The 13,444-nt window shown below is 47.4% G+C and overlaps 1 protein-coding gene and 1 pseudogene across 2 annotated transcripts in view; both read left to right on the top strand.

Moving 5' to 3' along the window:
* Window positions 1–5,768, top strand: part of LOC123182804 (beta-galactosidase 8) — a 9,503-nt gene extending 3,735 nt beyond the window's left edge. The window contains exons 8-19 of one of the 2 annotated variants that reach the window (XM_044595474.1): window positions 213–303; window positions 408–525; window positions 610–705; window positions 788–836; window positions 1,402–1,592; window positions 1,696–1,767; window positions 1,841–1,987; window positions 2,589–2,639; window positions 2,742–2,934; window positions 3,377–3,519; window positions 3,626–3,691; window positions 5,262–5,768. In XM_044595474.1, coding sequence (XP_044451409.1) covers window positions 213–303; window positions 408–525; window positions 610–705; window positions 788–836; window positions 1,402–1,592; window positions 1,696–1,767; window positions 1,841–1,987; window positions 2,589–2,639; window positions 2,742–2,934; window positions 3,377–3,519; window positions 3,626–3,691; window positions 5,262–5,576 — 1,532 coding nt within the window. In that variant the 3' untranslated portion in view covers window positions 5,577–5,768. Of the gene's footprint in view, window positions 1–212; window positions 304–407; window positions 526–609; window positions 706–787; window positions 837–1,401; window positions 1,593–1,695; window positions 1,768–1,840; window positions 1,988–2,588; window positions 2,640–2,741; window positions 2,935–3,376; window positions 3,520–3,625; window positions 3,692–3,863; window positions 4,162–5,261 lie in introns of those variants that run through there. The other variant, XM_044595473.1, reaches the window with a different exon arrangement.
* Window positions 5,769–5,861: 93 nt separating this feature from the next.
* Window positions 5,862–6,942, top strand: LOC123182805 (cytosolic sulfotransferase 5-like; annotated as a pseudogene).
* Window positions 6,943–13,444: the final 6,502 nt, after the last annotated feature.

Genomic DNA, 13,444 nt, shown 5'->3' with positions numbered 1-13,444 from the left:
TGGTGTGCGATGGTAAATGCTATGTGTACAATGACTTTTCTGTTGAGATTTAAAAAAATTATGAAGATTATTTGATATCCACTTCAGTATGGTTTCTTAAGACTTTTAAAGCAGAAAATAATTCTGTCTTCTTAACTTCATAATTATTACAAGTACTATGCCTTTGGTTTTCCTCAGTTACCAGTTTCCAAATAATTAGAATTCAAGTGCAGCTGTTGATTTTTCAACTGGTGATGATCCATGGCCAATATTCAGATTACAGAAGAAATATAACTTACCGGGAAAATCAGCCCCTTTAAGTGCGTAAGTGGTCTGTGGCTCTGTGCACCATGATTAATATTATATCACTCATTTATTATTTTTTCGGATGTAACTTGTACTACTGATATTTCCTCTTTACTTTTCAGGGAATTTTATACCGGATGGCTAACACACTGGGGTGAGAGTATTGCCACAACAACTGCCAGCAGCACAGCTAAAGCTCTTAAAAGTATTCTATGCCGCAATGGTTCTGCTGTACTCTATGTCTGTACCGAGAGCCCTTTTATCACTGCATTTCATTTACATTTTAGTTTTACTAATTCTGTTTTTCACGAGATCTGTTTCCAGATGGCTCATGGAGGGACAAATTTTGGGTTTTACAATGGAGCAAATACTGGTCAAACTGAATTCGAGTATAAGGCAGACCTCACATCTTATGATTATGCAAGTACTTCGCCAAATCGGTTCTTTCATTTCTTAAACCATTTCTGGAGCTATCTTATATTTATATAATGTCTTCGACCAGGATGCGCCAATTAAGGAGCATGGAGACGTGCATAATCCCAAATACAAAGGCATGCTATATTATATTTGAACTTTTCTATGAAGCATGGTGGTTCTATCAAAAGTTTCAGTTTCTCCTAGAATAGTTGCTTTAGTTATTCAGTTCTCGATATGAAAACATAACTGTTTTGTTTGTTCCTTTTTGGCTTTGCTTGCCAGCTATCACCACGAGTTAAAATGAAAAATACGCGATAGGTTTTGAATGGCATCCCTAATCTCTGCATCATCTGTGTGCCATAGTTGACAAGCAGGTGTAGTAATCACCAGTTTAAAGTATTTTTCTCAACCACACATTGAAATGCGTGTAATTTTGTACGCGTCAAAATAACGCAGAGTTACAGAAAACCAAGAAGGCGAAAGAACTATGCAAAACCTGGAAAACTGAACAAGGAAAAGACTAAAAGCTATAAAAGTAACAAAAGAAGGTCCTAGAGCTACTACAAGAACAAGAATTAGCACGAAGACAGAAGTTAATAAATTTCTAGAAGTCTTGAAGATAAATTTTATACTTCAGATATATTTTTAAACTACGGTTTGTTTATGTTTTTCTGATTATAACTTGGTGGTATCAAGCAGCATTGAGAAGAGTAATACATGAATGCACTGGCACACCTCTGCATCCACTTCCTGCCGACATTGAAAGAGCAAGTTATGGGCTTGTGAAATTACAAAAGGTTGCTTCTTTCTTTGACATATTTGATAAGATCTGTGATCCACTGAAAGTGGCTGTTTCAGAACAGCCTCTGTCTATGGAACTGACAGGCCAGGTAGGAACCTATCCAAGTATATTTCTGGACTCTGGTTCCTTTTCCATTCCAGAAGTTGTCAAGCAGGTTCACTATGTTCATGGTTACATTTCTTTTATTCCAGATGTTTGGGTTTCTACTGTATGTGTCGGAATACCAAGGAAAAGGTCCTTACAGCATCCTATCAATTCCAAAGGTTTTTCTACTTATCATTTCTTTCGTTGACATGCATTCAAGTTCATTGCTTTTAGGTCTAATTTATGCTGTAGGTACATGACAGAGCCCAGGTGTTTGTGTCATGCTCACTTGATGACGTCAGAAATCAAATATATGCTGGCGTTATTGAAAGATGGTCTAGTAAAACCCTACAGATACCAACCTTAAACTGCTCTTCTAATATCCGCTTATCTATCCTGGTAATAGTCATGAATTTCTTTTGTAAAGTATAAAATGGAAAATCTTCTTGCTTCCATAGATGTTACAGTTGCTGACACAATATTACATAATCCTGCTCTTATTCTCATGTTCTTGAGGAAACTGTTGCACAATCTACTAATGCTACTCTACTTAGTTCAAATCAAACTCAGTGAATTTTGAGATGTGGAATAGATTGGTAGAGACTCCTAAAAATGTATTGGTAGAAGCCGATTTGGCTTGTGCCTGTGTAATGTGTATAGCCATAGGCATGACAATGACTTGGTAAAAGATGATTGCATGATTTCCAGTTTAAACCTTCTGTATACATCCATGACTGGAGGCATGGCATGCTTCTGTAACATTTTGACTTGCATAACTGGATAGCCTAAAATTCAACTAACACTTATTTAGAGATCTGCACATGTGGAAAGTATCAGCCTAGCCAAAAAAGATAACATGATAAACTACTGTTACTTAGTACTTATAAGTATCAGAGTACAATTAGCTATTACTTCTACAACCTTCCTTTCGAATAAATAATATTAATTCATGTTTTCTGCCTTACCTATATATATATATATATATGCGTTCTATCTACAGGTAGAAAATATGGGCCGTGTAAATTATGGGCCATACATTTTTGACCAGAAGGTAAGTCCCACACTCCCACATAACCTCGCTCATGCTGCAGCATCCACATGGACCATGCTTGTAAGCTTCTTGTGCTGATCATTACGGAATTGACAAATACAGGGGATATTATCTACTGTTGAAATAGATGGTGTGACTCTCCATCACTGGAAAATGTACCCGTTATCGTTCAATTTACTGGACAACCTTTCGAAATTCCAACCAATCCAGCAGATCACTGATGCCAGAGCTAGCAAAGTGTCCAGTCATGGTGGTTCACAAACTAAGCTACGTGATTTGTCATTCTATCTAAATGGTAAGCCCCTGTATATGGTCCTTTTAAATAGTTAAACATAACTGATTCCGGTGCACGTCACGCTCATGGGAAAGTAAGGCATAACTGATTCCCATGTAGTCATCCTCGGTTAAAAACTTAAAATGGCTCATGACACAACGGGCTTTGAAATTGCACTTAATCTCCTGGAAACATTTGCCTTATTTATCATATTTGTTGCTAGTTCAGGAAAAGCTAAGTGGATCTCTGGAGCTCTCTTTTTACATCAATATTGTTGAAGCCTGAAAATTGCTGTAACCAAAAGTTTGCATCTTGAATTTTGATATTTTTGTGCTGACCTTTTCATAGCTGGTAATGCACATGTTTCAGTGTTGCATTTGTACTTTGATTGCACATCCGATGAGTTTTTTGAAAAATATACTGCACCACTACTCAAAATATCTTTGCATTGTATTATGACAAGGCAATTCAGAAGAGCCAGAATTTTATGAAGGCCATTTCCACATTGACTCCAATAGCACGATAAAGGATACATTCATATCATTCCGTGGTTGGAACAAAGGGGTTGCTTTTGTGAACAACTTCAACATCGGAAGGTTCTGGCCGGTAAAATACTGAGACCTCCAATTGACAAACTGTTTTCATGCATTCCAGTTGAGCAAAGAATTTTTGTTACGCTCAAAAGTGATCTGAAATTGGACCTATTTTGTAGGTAATGGGACCGCAGTGCGCTCTTTATGTTCCTGCTCCAATCCTCAGATCTGGAGACAACATTGTTGTATGTACTTTCTAACTATGAATTCTCTACATTCGCTATTTATTATGTCATATGGCGAAGAGACACCTTCCATACACTGAGCCCAGAACTCAAATGCACAGAGAAATTTAGTTCTTTGGCAGGAATGCTATTAGCGAGTGACACATGCTCTTACATTTCATTATTTTGGCAGGTAATCTTCGAACTGCATGTTCCAAATCCTGAGCGTACTATCAACTTGGTAAAAGATCCAGATTTCACGTGCGGTCCAAATCGATGAAAAAGCTTACATTGAGTGTGTATGTGTAGGCAGTACAGGGCAAAATTCTCACATGAAAATGCTCTCTTTTTTCATACAAAGGCCCAAGGTTCTCAACTGAAAAACATGTATTTAAACATATTCAGAGCAACATGCTTGCATTGTATTTTCAGAAATGTTGTTGTATCGCTTTATGGAATCAGGCTTGCGAAGTTGCTTGTGGGTGGTGTAACTCTTGAAGACTATTTCGTTGGTTGATGATGAATGTGGGAGATGAGATTGATTAGTTCCAAGAAAGAATCGAAGTGAATTCTACGCGGCGATGCAAACACGGCATTTAGTTTGACAGAGATTCCGTTGAATTAGTTGCATTATTAAGGCTCAACATACATCACACAGGCATTTCCAAAAACTAATAATACATCACACAGGCCACATGGGTGGTATCGTGTCCTCTGCTCAACCTTGTCATTTCCCGACCGGATCGCATCGTTGTCGGCGGGGAACATAATTGTCGCCCGCTGCTCAATCATACTCTCCACAAATGTTACACCTCTCAGCGTCTCCCGGGGACATACTACTTCCCCAGTATCTCGTGGCAACTACTCCTCGGCCTCCGGAGCACGCACACGCGCGGGGCCAGTGGCAGCGTCCCCCGACGTCGACATGGCCGAGCTGCCGCTGGAGACGCGGTGTCCGCCGACGCCGCTCAGACAGTACGGCGGCTTCTGGTGGCCCGAGCCGATCCTCCCGGGAGTCCTGGCCGCGCGCGCGGGGTTCGAGCCGAGGCCGTCGGACGTCTTCCTCGCCAGCTTCCCCAAGTCCGGCACCACCTGGCTCAAGGCCCTCGCCTTCGCCGCGCTCCACCGCGCCGACCACCCACCGCGCGCCCCCGGCCACCCGCTCCGCCGCCGCAACCCGCACGACTGCGTCGAGTTCCTGGAGGGGCTCTTCGCGCTCTCGCCGTCGCCGGTCAAAGGCGGAGACGTGTTCGCGGCGCACCCGTCGCCGCGCGTCATCGCCACCCACATCCCCTACTCGCTCCTGCCGGAGCGCGTCACCGCGGAGGGCGCCGGATGCAAGGTCGTGTACGTCTGCCGCGACCCCAAGGACGCCTTCGTCTCCACGTGGATGTTCGCCAACAAGATGGTGGAGGCCGCCGCCGACAACAATGGCGACTCGCCGCCACCTCCAGCGCCGTTCACGATCGAGGACGCGTTCGAGCTCTACTGCCATGGTCGGTCCATGGGCGGCCCGCAGTGGCACCACGTAGCCGGCTATTGGGAGGCGAGCAGGAGGCGGCCCGGGAAGGTGCTCTTCCTGCGGTACGAGGACATGCTTCGGGACCCGGCGGGCAACGTAAGTAAGCTGGCCGAGTTCATGGGGTGCGCGTTCTCCGCCGAGGAGGAGGCCGCGGGGGTGGTGCGGGACATCGTGGAGCTGTGCAGCATCGACGCCTTGAAGAACCTGGAGGCGAACAAGGACGGTGGTCAATCGTACGTGAAGAACGAGTCCTTCTTCCGGAAGGGGGTCGCCGGGGACTGGAGGAACCACATGACGCTGGCGATGGCTGTGCGGCTGGACAAGATTGTCGAGGATGCACTCCAAGGGTCGGAGTTCACCTTCAACACCATGGCCGACCGGTAGGCCGGCAGGGACGATCGATGTTGAGAAACTAGCACGGCCGGGCCGGCTGGTCCATGAACACAAGGAGTGAAGCCAGCAGAAGGAATGTCGATGTTCAGTTGTGTTCATGTAAGGGTAAAAACTATACAAGCTGGCAGCCAAAGCTCAAGTAAAATAACGATGGCATAATTAAGGAATCATACCGTTAAACACTATCGAGCCGTTACTGGAATTCAAAGCTTCGTGCAGATAAACTAATATTTGAAGCTGGGAATCGCGTGGTCAGCTATCTATATAAAAGAACGTAAACAGCCGGCCGATGTACAATGCCAGAGAGAGAGGCACCAAATGCAGCTATCGCAGGGATCAATGGCCGCGTCGGGAGACGACGACATGGCCGACCTCGTGATCTCCTCGCTCCCACTCGAGACGCGGTGCCCGCCCTACCATCTCAGGCAGCACGGCGGCTTCTGGTTCTCCGAGCCGTTTCTCCCGGCCGTCGCGGCCGCCCGCGCGCGGTTCGAGGCCAGGCCGTCCGACGTCCTCCTCGCCAGCTTCCCCAAGTCCGGCACCACCTGGCTCAAGGCCCTCGCCATCGCCACGCTCCACCGCGCCGACCATCCGCCGCGCTCCCTCGACCACCCGCTCCGCCGCCGTAACCCCCACGACTGCGTCGAGACTCGAGTACCTCGAGGAGGCCTTCGCGTCTTTGGTGGCCGAGGACAGCGGCGATGACGTGCTCGCGGCGCTCCCTTCGCCGCGCCTGCTCGCCACCCACCTGCCGTACACCCACGTGCCGAAGAGCGTGACCACCGAGGGCGCCGGGTGCAAGATTGTGTACGTCTGCCGCGACCCCAAGGACGCGCTTGTCTCCAAGTGGCTATTCACCAAGAAGAGATTGGCGTTCGCGGCGGTTGACGACAGCCCGCCCAAGCCATACACAATCGATGAGATGTTCGAGCTGTTCTGCGACGGCCGATGCACCTGCGGCCCGCAATGGCACCACGTCCTTGGCTACTGGGAGGCGAGTCGGAGGCAGCCGGAGAAGGTGCTCTTCCTCCGGTACGAGGAGATGCTCCGTGACCCGGTGGGCAACGTGAGGAAGCTGGCGGAGTTCATGGGGTGCGCGTTCTCCGTCGAGGAAGAGGCGGCCGGGGTCGCGGAGGAAGTCGTAGAGCTGTGCAGCATGGACACTCTCAAGAACATGGAGGTGAACAAGAATGGCACCCAAAACCACGTCAGGAATGAGGCTTTCTTTCGGAAGGGCGTAGCCGGGGACTGGAGCAACCACATGACACCGGAAATGGCGGCACGGCTGGACAAGATCGTGGAGGATGCGCTACGAGGGTCGGGCTTCGCCTTCGGTGCCACCGCCGAGTCCGCGTGATCGAGCCGTCTGCAGATATGGAAGTCGATGCGGCGGAAGCAAGCACGAAAATTCGATCAGATGCAGGAAATGGAGCAGTGCTTGATCGATCGATGTTGATGGAAAAAACAATGTATGCAGTGTTTGGTCGACTGATTCGGCGGAAGCAAGCACGCAATACAATCAGATCCAGGAAATAAAGTAGTGTTTGGTACTCCCTTCGTCCGAAAAAACTTATCCCAAACTTGTCTGATGTATCTAGCACTAACTTGATGCTAGATACATTCATTTGAGGAACAAGTTTGTTCGGACGGAGGGAATAGATCGTTGTTTGATGGAAAAAGACAATGTATGCATTTTCGAAAATTTGGATTACATCAATAGACTGATCTACTGAGTTTTCATTTCAAAATCATTCACAGCCGTCTAAACGCAGTAATGCTACGTACACCTACAAAGACTTACAAATGTTTACTTAACCTTCTAAACTAATTCTCTCTGTCTCCCCCTGATTTTAAGTGGGATGGGCCCCTTCATTCCCTAATACCAATCACAATTCTCTACATCAGCTTATACGTAAAATCTTTAAGTAAACCTTTGTAGATGTAGCATTACTCGTCTAAGTGCACATATTCTTGAAAACTTGCCTCTGCCACCTCTGGTCGCTCCCTCTCCTCCGAGCTCCCCTCCGTCGGCTGCAGCCATCCGTGCCTACCACATGAATCTATGCTTGATGCTTCCTTCGCTGCAAAAAAAAATTATATGACACTTGTTTCCATTAATTGTCTCTCTCATATTACCTTGTGGTGAGTGCAATCATATTATGCTTATTCATATTGAGATTGGACTATCTTTCTCATTTATGCTTGAACACTTGGACATCTTGATTGTGAAGCATGTTTGTTTGAGTGAGCTTAATGTTTTTGGTTGTACTCGCACCATAGGCTTCCATACCATGCCGCATTATCTTGTCACTTCTTATGATAAGAATGATGATGACACTTGTTGGGTATCTCACCATACGAATGATAGATTTTGCACTCATACTAACTTCATTTGTTTTTCCGAGTGTTTGTCATGTTCTTTCGTTTTAAAGGATTTACAAGGTGGTTACATCATGAGACATATTGGTAATGTGAAGGCGTACACGATGCGCGGCATCAACATTTACGAGAGCCTCATAAAGGTGAACACCTTCCCTTTGAGCCATTCTCAAATACGCATTTGATGACCATTTTTACATTGTTGTCTCCTTTTTCTTGTCTACATGATACATCTATTGAATGGAGGAGCGCCTTTGGCACTTGGCTCTACGCGACATCAAGTAGATGAGTGGATGCGCCTACTTGGGATGCACCACCGGACCACCATTCTTGCCACGACATCGACCCATGGTACAATAATATCCACAACAAATTTGCACCTTATGCATGTATTGACTTACATTATGATTGCCTTGTTGCATCCTGTATTTCCATGTCATCCATGATATATGAGCTTGTGCACTTTCTTAGTAAGTTTGTTGTGATATACCTTGATGGCCTGTTCATACATAACGATCACATTGCCCATCATCAATTGCATGATAACATAATCATATTGAGCACCAATTGCCATGTTCATGCTATTGATAAACCACCCCACAATGACATCATTTTGCGCAATGATAGCATTATTCACATTCACAACAACTTTGTGTATACCACAAATAAATTTGCTCCCATGAATGCTTTACATATCATTATTCTATACATTTGGCTAAGCATCATGTGCCACGAACAATCTTGTTGGACTAAATCATGCTTAAGTGATGGACACCTTGTGTGCGCTAACAATGTTATTTCCAAGTGTCCCTTGTGTTTGCTATTTTTGCATGTATACCTTTTCGGAGACATCTTAGAGTGTTTTGATTGCACCATGACATACACGACATCCAAATACAAGTCCCTCCATGTCTTCCATTTCCATGGTGATGAGGATTATGATCCGAGGATGGGTCTTTCACAAGGGGGAGGGGATGATGCGGAGCATCCTACGGTCATTCTCATGGACATGCCATCGTCACCCGAGAGCCTTCAAAGCGACAACCGATCGCGTCTCAACCTCATTCGGTCATCTCTAGGGTGGGAGCTCCTTTACGATACACTCGTACTCCATGGCTCTTGGTCCCGACTTAGCAATCTGAGCATACACGCCTGTTCGTCATGAACGGGCATACCTCGCCGCCTCCTTCCCAAATGAAACAATAGCAGGGGGATCCTAATTTAATTTGTGTAATACCTAATTTAACTGATGTACTGTAATACCTTGATCCCGGATGAAATAATGGTAGGGGAAACCTAATTCTAGCTTGTTAAAAACATAAAATGAAGAACCAAAATGGTCCAGCTTGAAAAACTAGTTTCATGGCACTCAAAAAATGCACAGTACGCCAAGTGGTGGACTACTAGGTACCGATCAACCAAGCATGCCTTTTGAGCATATGCATGCTTATCTACGTACAGAGTGAACTAACAGAAAAATTAATTGGCAGCAACCACTACTAGGCAAAACCCTAGTAGTAGGGCGATGAATTTGCCTACCAGAAGCGGGGGGCGCTACAGCTAACTTTTAGCAGTAGTGTTGGTATGACCCCACGCTACTGCTAAGTCAGTTATCAGTAGCGTCGAGCAGGTCGGCGCTAGTGCTAAGTACTAGCAGCGTGTGCTGTTACCCAGCGTTACTATTATTCGTCCGTATTTCATTTCTTTTATTTTATACTGTATTTATACGTTGTTAAACAAATTTTGATACAATAGCAATTAAGGATTGTTATATCATGATCACCATGATGAGTTATTATATCAATGGGTGAAAGAAACGCGGATTAGATTCAAGTGGATGGATCCAAAGTGACCAAGTTGGATATCTAATACATTTTTCTTCCACCCAATGATATAATAACTCATCATGATCCTACTAATCCAACTTGGTGACTTTGGATCCATCCACTTGAATCTAATCCGCGTTTCTTCCACCCACCGATATAATAACTCATCATGATCATAATAAAAACTCATCGTCATCGTCATCATCATCATAGTCATATAAGAACTCATAATAATAATAATAATAATAATAATAATAATAATAAGTCCTCCTCATCGTCATCATAGTCATATAACAACTCATCATTCTAGCACATTCTAGCACATAACTCATCATCATCATAACAACAACTCCTCCTCATCATCATAGTCATAACCAACACTAGATAATTGTTCTTAGCACATGACAAGTACTAGCCAGGACCTGCTTCTCTCTCTCTAAGGTAAAATAGCATTAAACAGCCCCTCCATCTCCATTCTGGAGAATAGATATCAACATGTCTCCAATTTGTGGGTTGCGCACCATGTTGCCTTCAAGTAGTTCCCTGCGATCATTCATAAGTTTTCTCCATCCTTTGATTGTGAGGTCTTCATCTCTTCGAGAAATCGAGTATGGACTGCGGTGAACCGTAGGCAGACTTAGCCATAAGCTAATAATATCCATGTCACCTTCCATATACATCAGATGAGGCACACAATCCTTCGGGAGTTTCTGTTGAAGAACATAATAATAACATAGTTAGCAATGTAGTTTTGCTTAAGAAGAATGTATGCAAAAGATGCACTGGTGAGATAATAGTAAAAAATCTTACCATGCTATTTTCATGGATGTTACCGTAGTTCAACACGTGGACTAGTGACACGTATTGAGCACAATTTGGGTTAATTTCATAATTGTTCTTATAAGTATCTATATCATTAATAAATGAGACACGATGGTTTTCGTCCTCGCGAGTTAGTTCAGAGCCATAACTGTAGTAGGTATTGTCTACTACCTTCTGTACATTTCTTGAAGAATGGAAATAAGCTGTCAACTATTTTTGAATAAACAATATAAATTACTTAACAAATTTATTTGACAAACTCACATAGAGGTAGAACTGGAAGCATATCTATATCCACCCAAAAGTCGATATTATCTTCAATATCATCTTCAGGACGAATATCGAAGGTTATTTGTACATCCTCCTGAAATCCATAGGCCTTGCATAGAGCTCTCCATTTTGAGCAACCAAAATATGAGTGATTAACTGCATTGTAGAGCTTAACTCGAAAAGCATAACCATGTTGAGTCCTAAGGTGATGTTTCCTCGTCTACATATTCTCATTATCTTGGAAACCAAGGTTCTCCAAGACATACCGTCTTGCATGGCAGGGAATGCACTGGTCGAATTGTAAAAACCAGACATTACACATTGAAGCAAAGAAGCACAAGTCATGATTAATTAAGAAAAAAAATACTTGTCGTGGTTACGTACCGTAAAAACATCAAAGGTCTCGTCCAGCTTGATGGTGAAGAACCTACCATTTTCTAGGTGAGGCATGTCGCACATGCCCCGGTCATCGCTGTAGTAATCGCACTCAGGGATCCTTGTCGGATTTCGGGTTCCGCAGACCCTTGAAAGGTTCGAACTCTGGGGTGCGCACGAAGAACTCTCTCTCCAGCGCGCTCGCTCAACGATCCCACAGCCTAGCTCGATGAACCCAAAGAACACGAGACACAGAGATTTATATTGGTTCGGGCCACCGTTGTGGTATAATACCCTACTCCAGTGTGTGGTGGTGGATTGCCTCGAGGGCTAAGGATGAAGTAGTACAGGGGACGAACAACCTCGGGAGGAGAGGTGTTCTTGAGCTCGATGAGATGGAGTGGACTGGATCCGATCCGAGGTGAGCTCTCCTCTCGGCCAGATGCGTTGCCTCCTATGGTGGTGGCTAGTCCTATTTATAGAGGCCCTGGTCCTCTTCCCAAATGTAGGCGGGAAGGGTTCCCACAACGGCCAATTTTGAAGGGAGACAACTAGTACATGCTATCCTGACAAAAGTAGTCTTCGTCTGCCAAAGGCTCTGGTGGTGACGCTGTTGTGGGCTCCGTGGTGACCTCCATCCTGCCGTCCTGCTGGTCTTGGTCTTGTTGCACCGATATGGAAACCTTTGCCTGATGCCTCGGGACTCCTCGCCTGCGCTTGCCTCTTTAGCACCAAAGAGGAAACTGGCACACTGGCGCCCGCCTGGCCTTGGTCGTCATGGCTCATGTCATGTGAACCTCGCGAGGTGCCCCTTGCATAGATATCTCCGTTCCTCAGGAGCCATCCTAGCGAGGCCACCCCCAGGGAGGTCTTGGTGTCGTCCGCCTCGCGAGGCTTTCCCCCCTCGCGAGGGTCTTGAGTCCTTGCTACCGAAGTTGGGCCGTACCGGGCCGTTGGTGGAGCCACGCTGTGGGCCGCAGACAAGCAAGTCTGGGTACCCTCGTTCCCAGAACGCCGACAGTAGCCCCCGGGCCCAAGGCGCGCTCGGACTTGGCTTCGAGGCGAAGCCAAAGGGCAAGTGCGGAACGCCGCGGGCCCCAACCGCATGCGGCCTTGGTCGACGCATGGCGATTGACGGGACGTGGGCATCTCGGCTTCCCCATGCTGCCTCGGCAACCGTCCTCGACTTGACAAGACCCAGCCGCATGCAGAGGAAAACCATCACTGCGTGCGATCGCGGAGGTCGGCCGTTGGCCTCCTTATGGCTATAAATGAGGAAAGGGGCGGAGCCCCCATCGCTCATCTCCTTCCTCTCGCTGCCCGCTCCTTCTTCTTCCTCCTCGCTTCGCCGTCTTGCCGCGACACCCATGGCGCCGACGAAGAGGTTCTCGGCCGCGGAGAAAGGGAAGGCTCGCCACCGCCCAAGAGGGGGCGTGGCCGCAAGCGCGCTGCGACCCTCGCTGTGGCCCCTCGGGGGCGCGGACGTACTCCTTCCGGGACCGGCGTTATCCTTGGTGGCCGCAGCGGTGCCTCCTCCCGCGGTAGGGGCCCCTCTAGGCGGAGCAGCCCTTGCGCCGAGGGGAGGCGCGCCGTGATCGCCCGGCCTCCTCGGCCGCGCTTCCATTCGGCGGAGGTGCTCCCGGAGTTCGTCGTGTGGTCGGAGCAGCCAGCCGGCACTTGGCTCCAGCTCCCGCGCTCCTTCGCCGGCGAGCTGCCGGCTGCGGGCCTCGATGGCTTCTGGCTGCAAGCCGACGGCTGCTGCAGCATGGCCTCGTGGGTCGCGGTGGAGGTTTCCGCCGCGGGCAACGCGGTTCTGGCCCGCGACCGGCGGACATTCGCCCGCGCACGCGGCCTGAGCAGGAGGTGCACCCTCCACTTCAGGTACGACGGCGTCGCGACCCTCTACGTGAGGGTATTTGGGGAAGATGGTCTCCGCGCAGGGTGCTGCCCCGAGGACAGCGGCGGCAACGACGAGCTTGGCCTTGACGACGGCCGCGACGACGCCGAGGGCGAGCTCGCCCTTGGCGATGGCCGTGGCTTGTCCGGCGGTGGCAGCTCCTCCTCCAGCGAGAGCTTCAGCAGCGGTGACTACGACCAGCCGCCACGCCGTCGGGCTCGCTATGAGGACGGTGGCAGGTCGTCCCGTCGCCACGCCCCGGTGAAGCGCGAGAGGGCTCTGGCTGAGTC

This window comes from Triticum aestivum, chromosome 1D (genome assembly GCF_018294505.1).
Source record: "Triticum aestivum cultivar Chinese Spring chromosome 1D, IWGSC CS RefSeq v2.1, whole genome shotgun sequence".
Classification (NCBI taxonomy): domain Eukaryota; kingdom Viridiplantae; phylum Streptophyta; class Magnoliopsida; order Poales; family Poaceae; genus Triticum; species Triticum aestivum.
The sequence above is the reverse complement of the archived record's forward strand: the minus strand, read 5'-3'. Positions and strand labels throughout refer to the sequence as shown.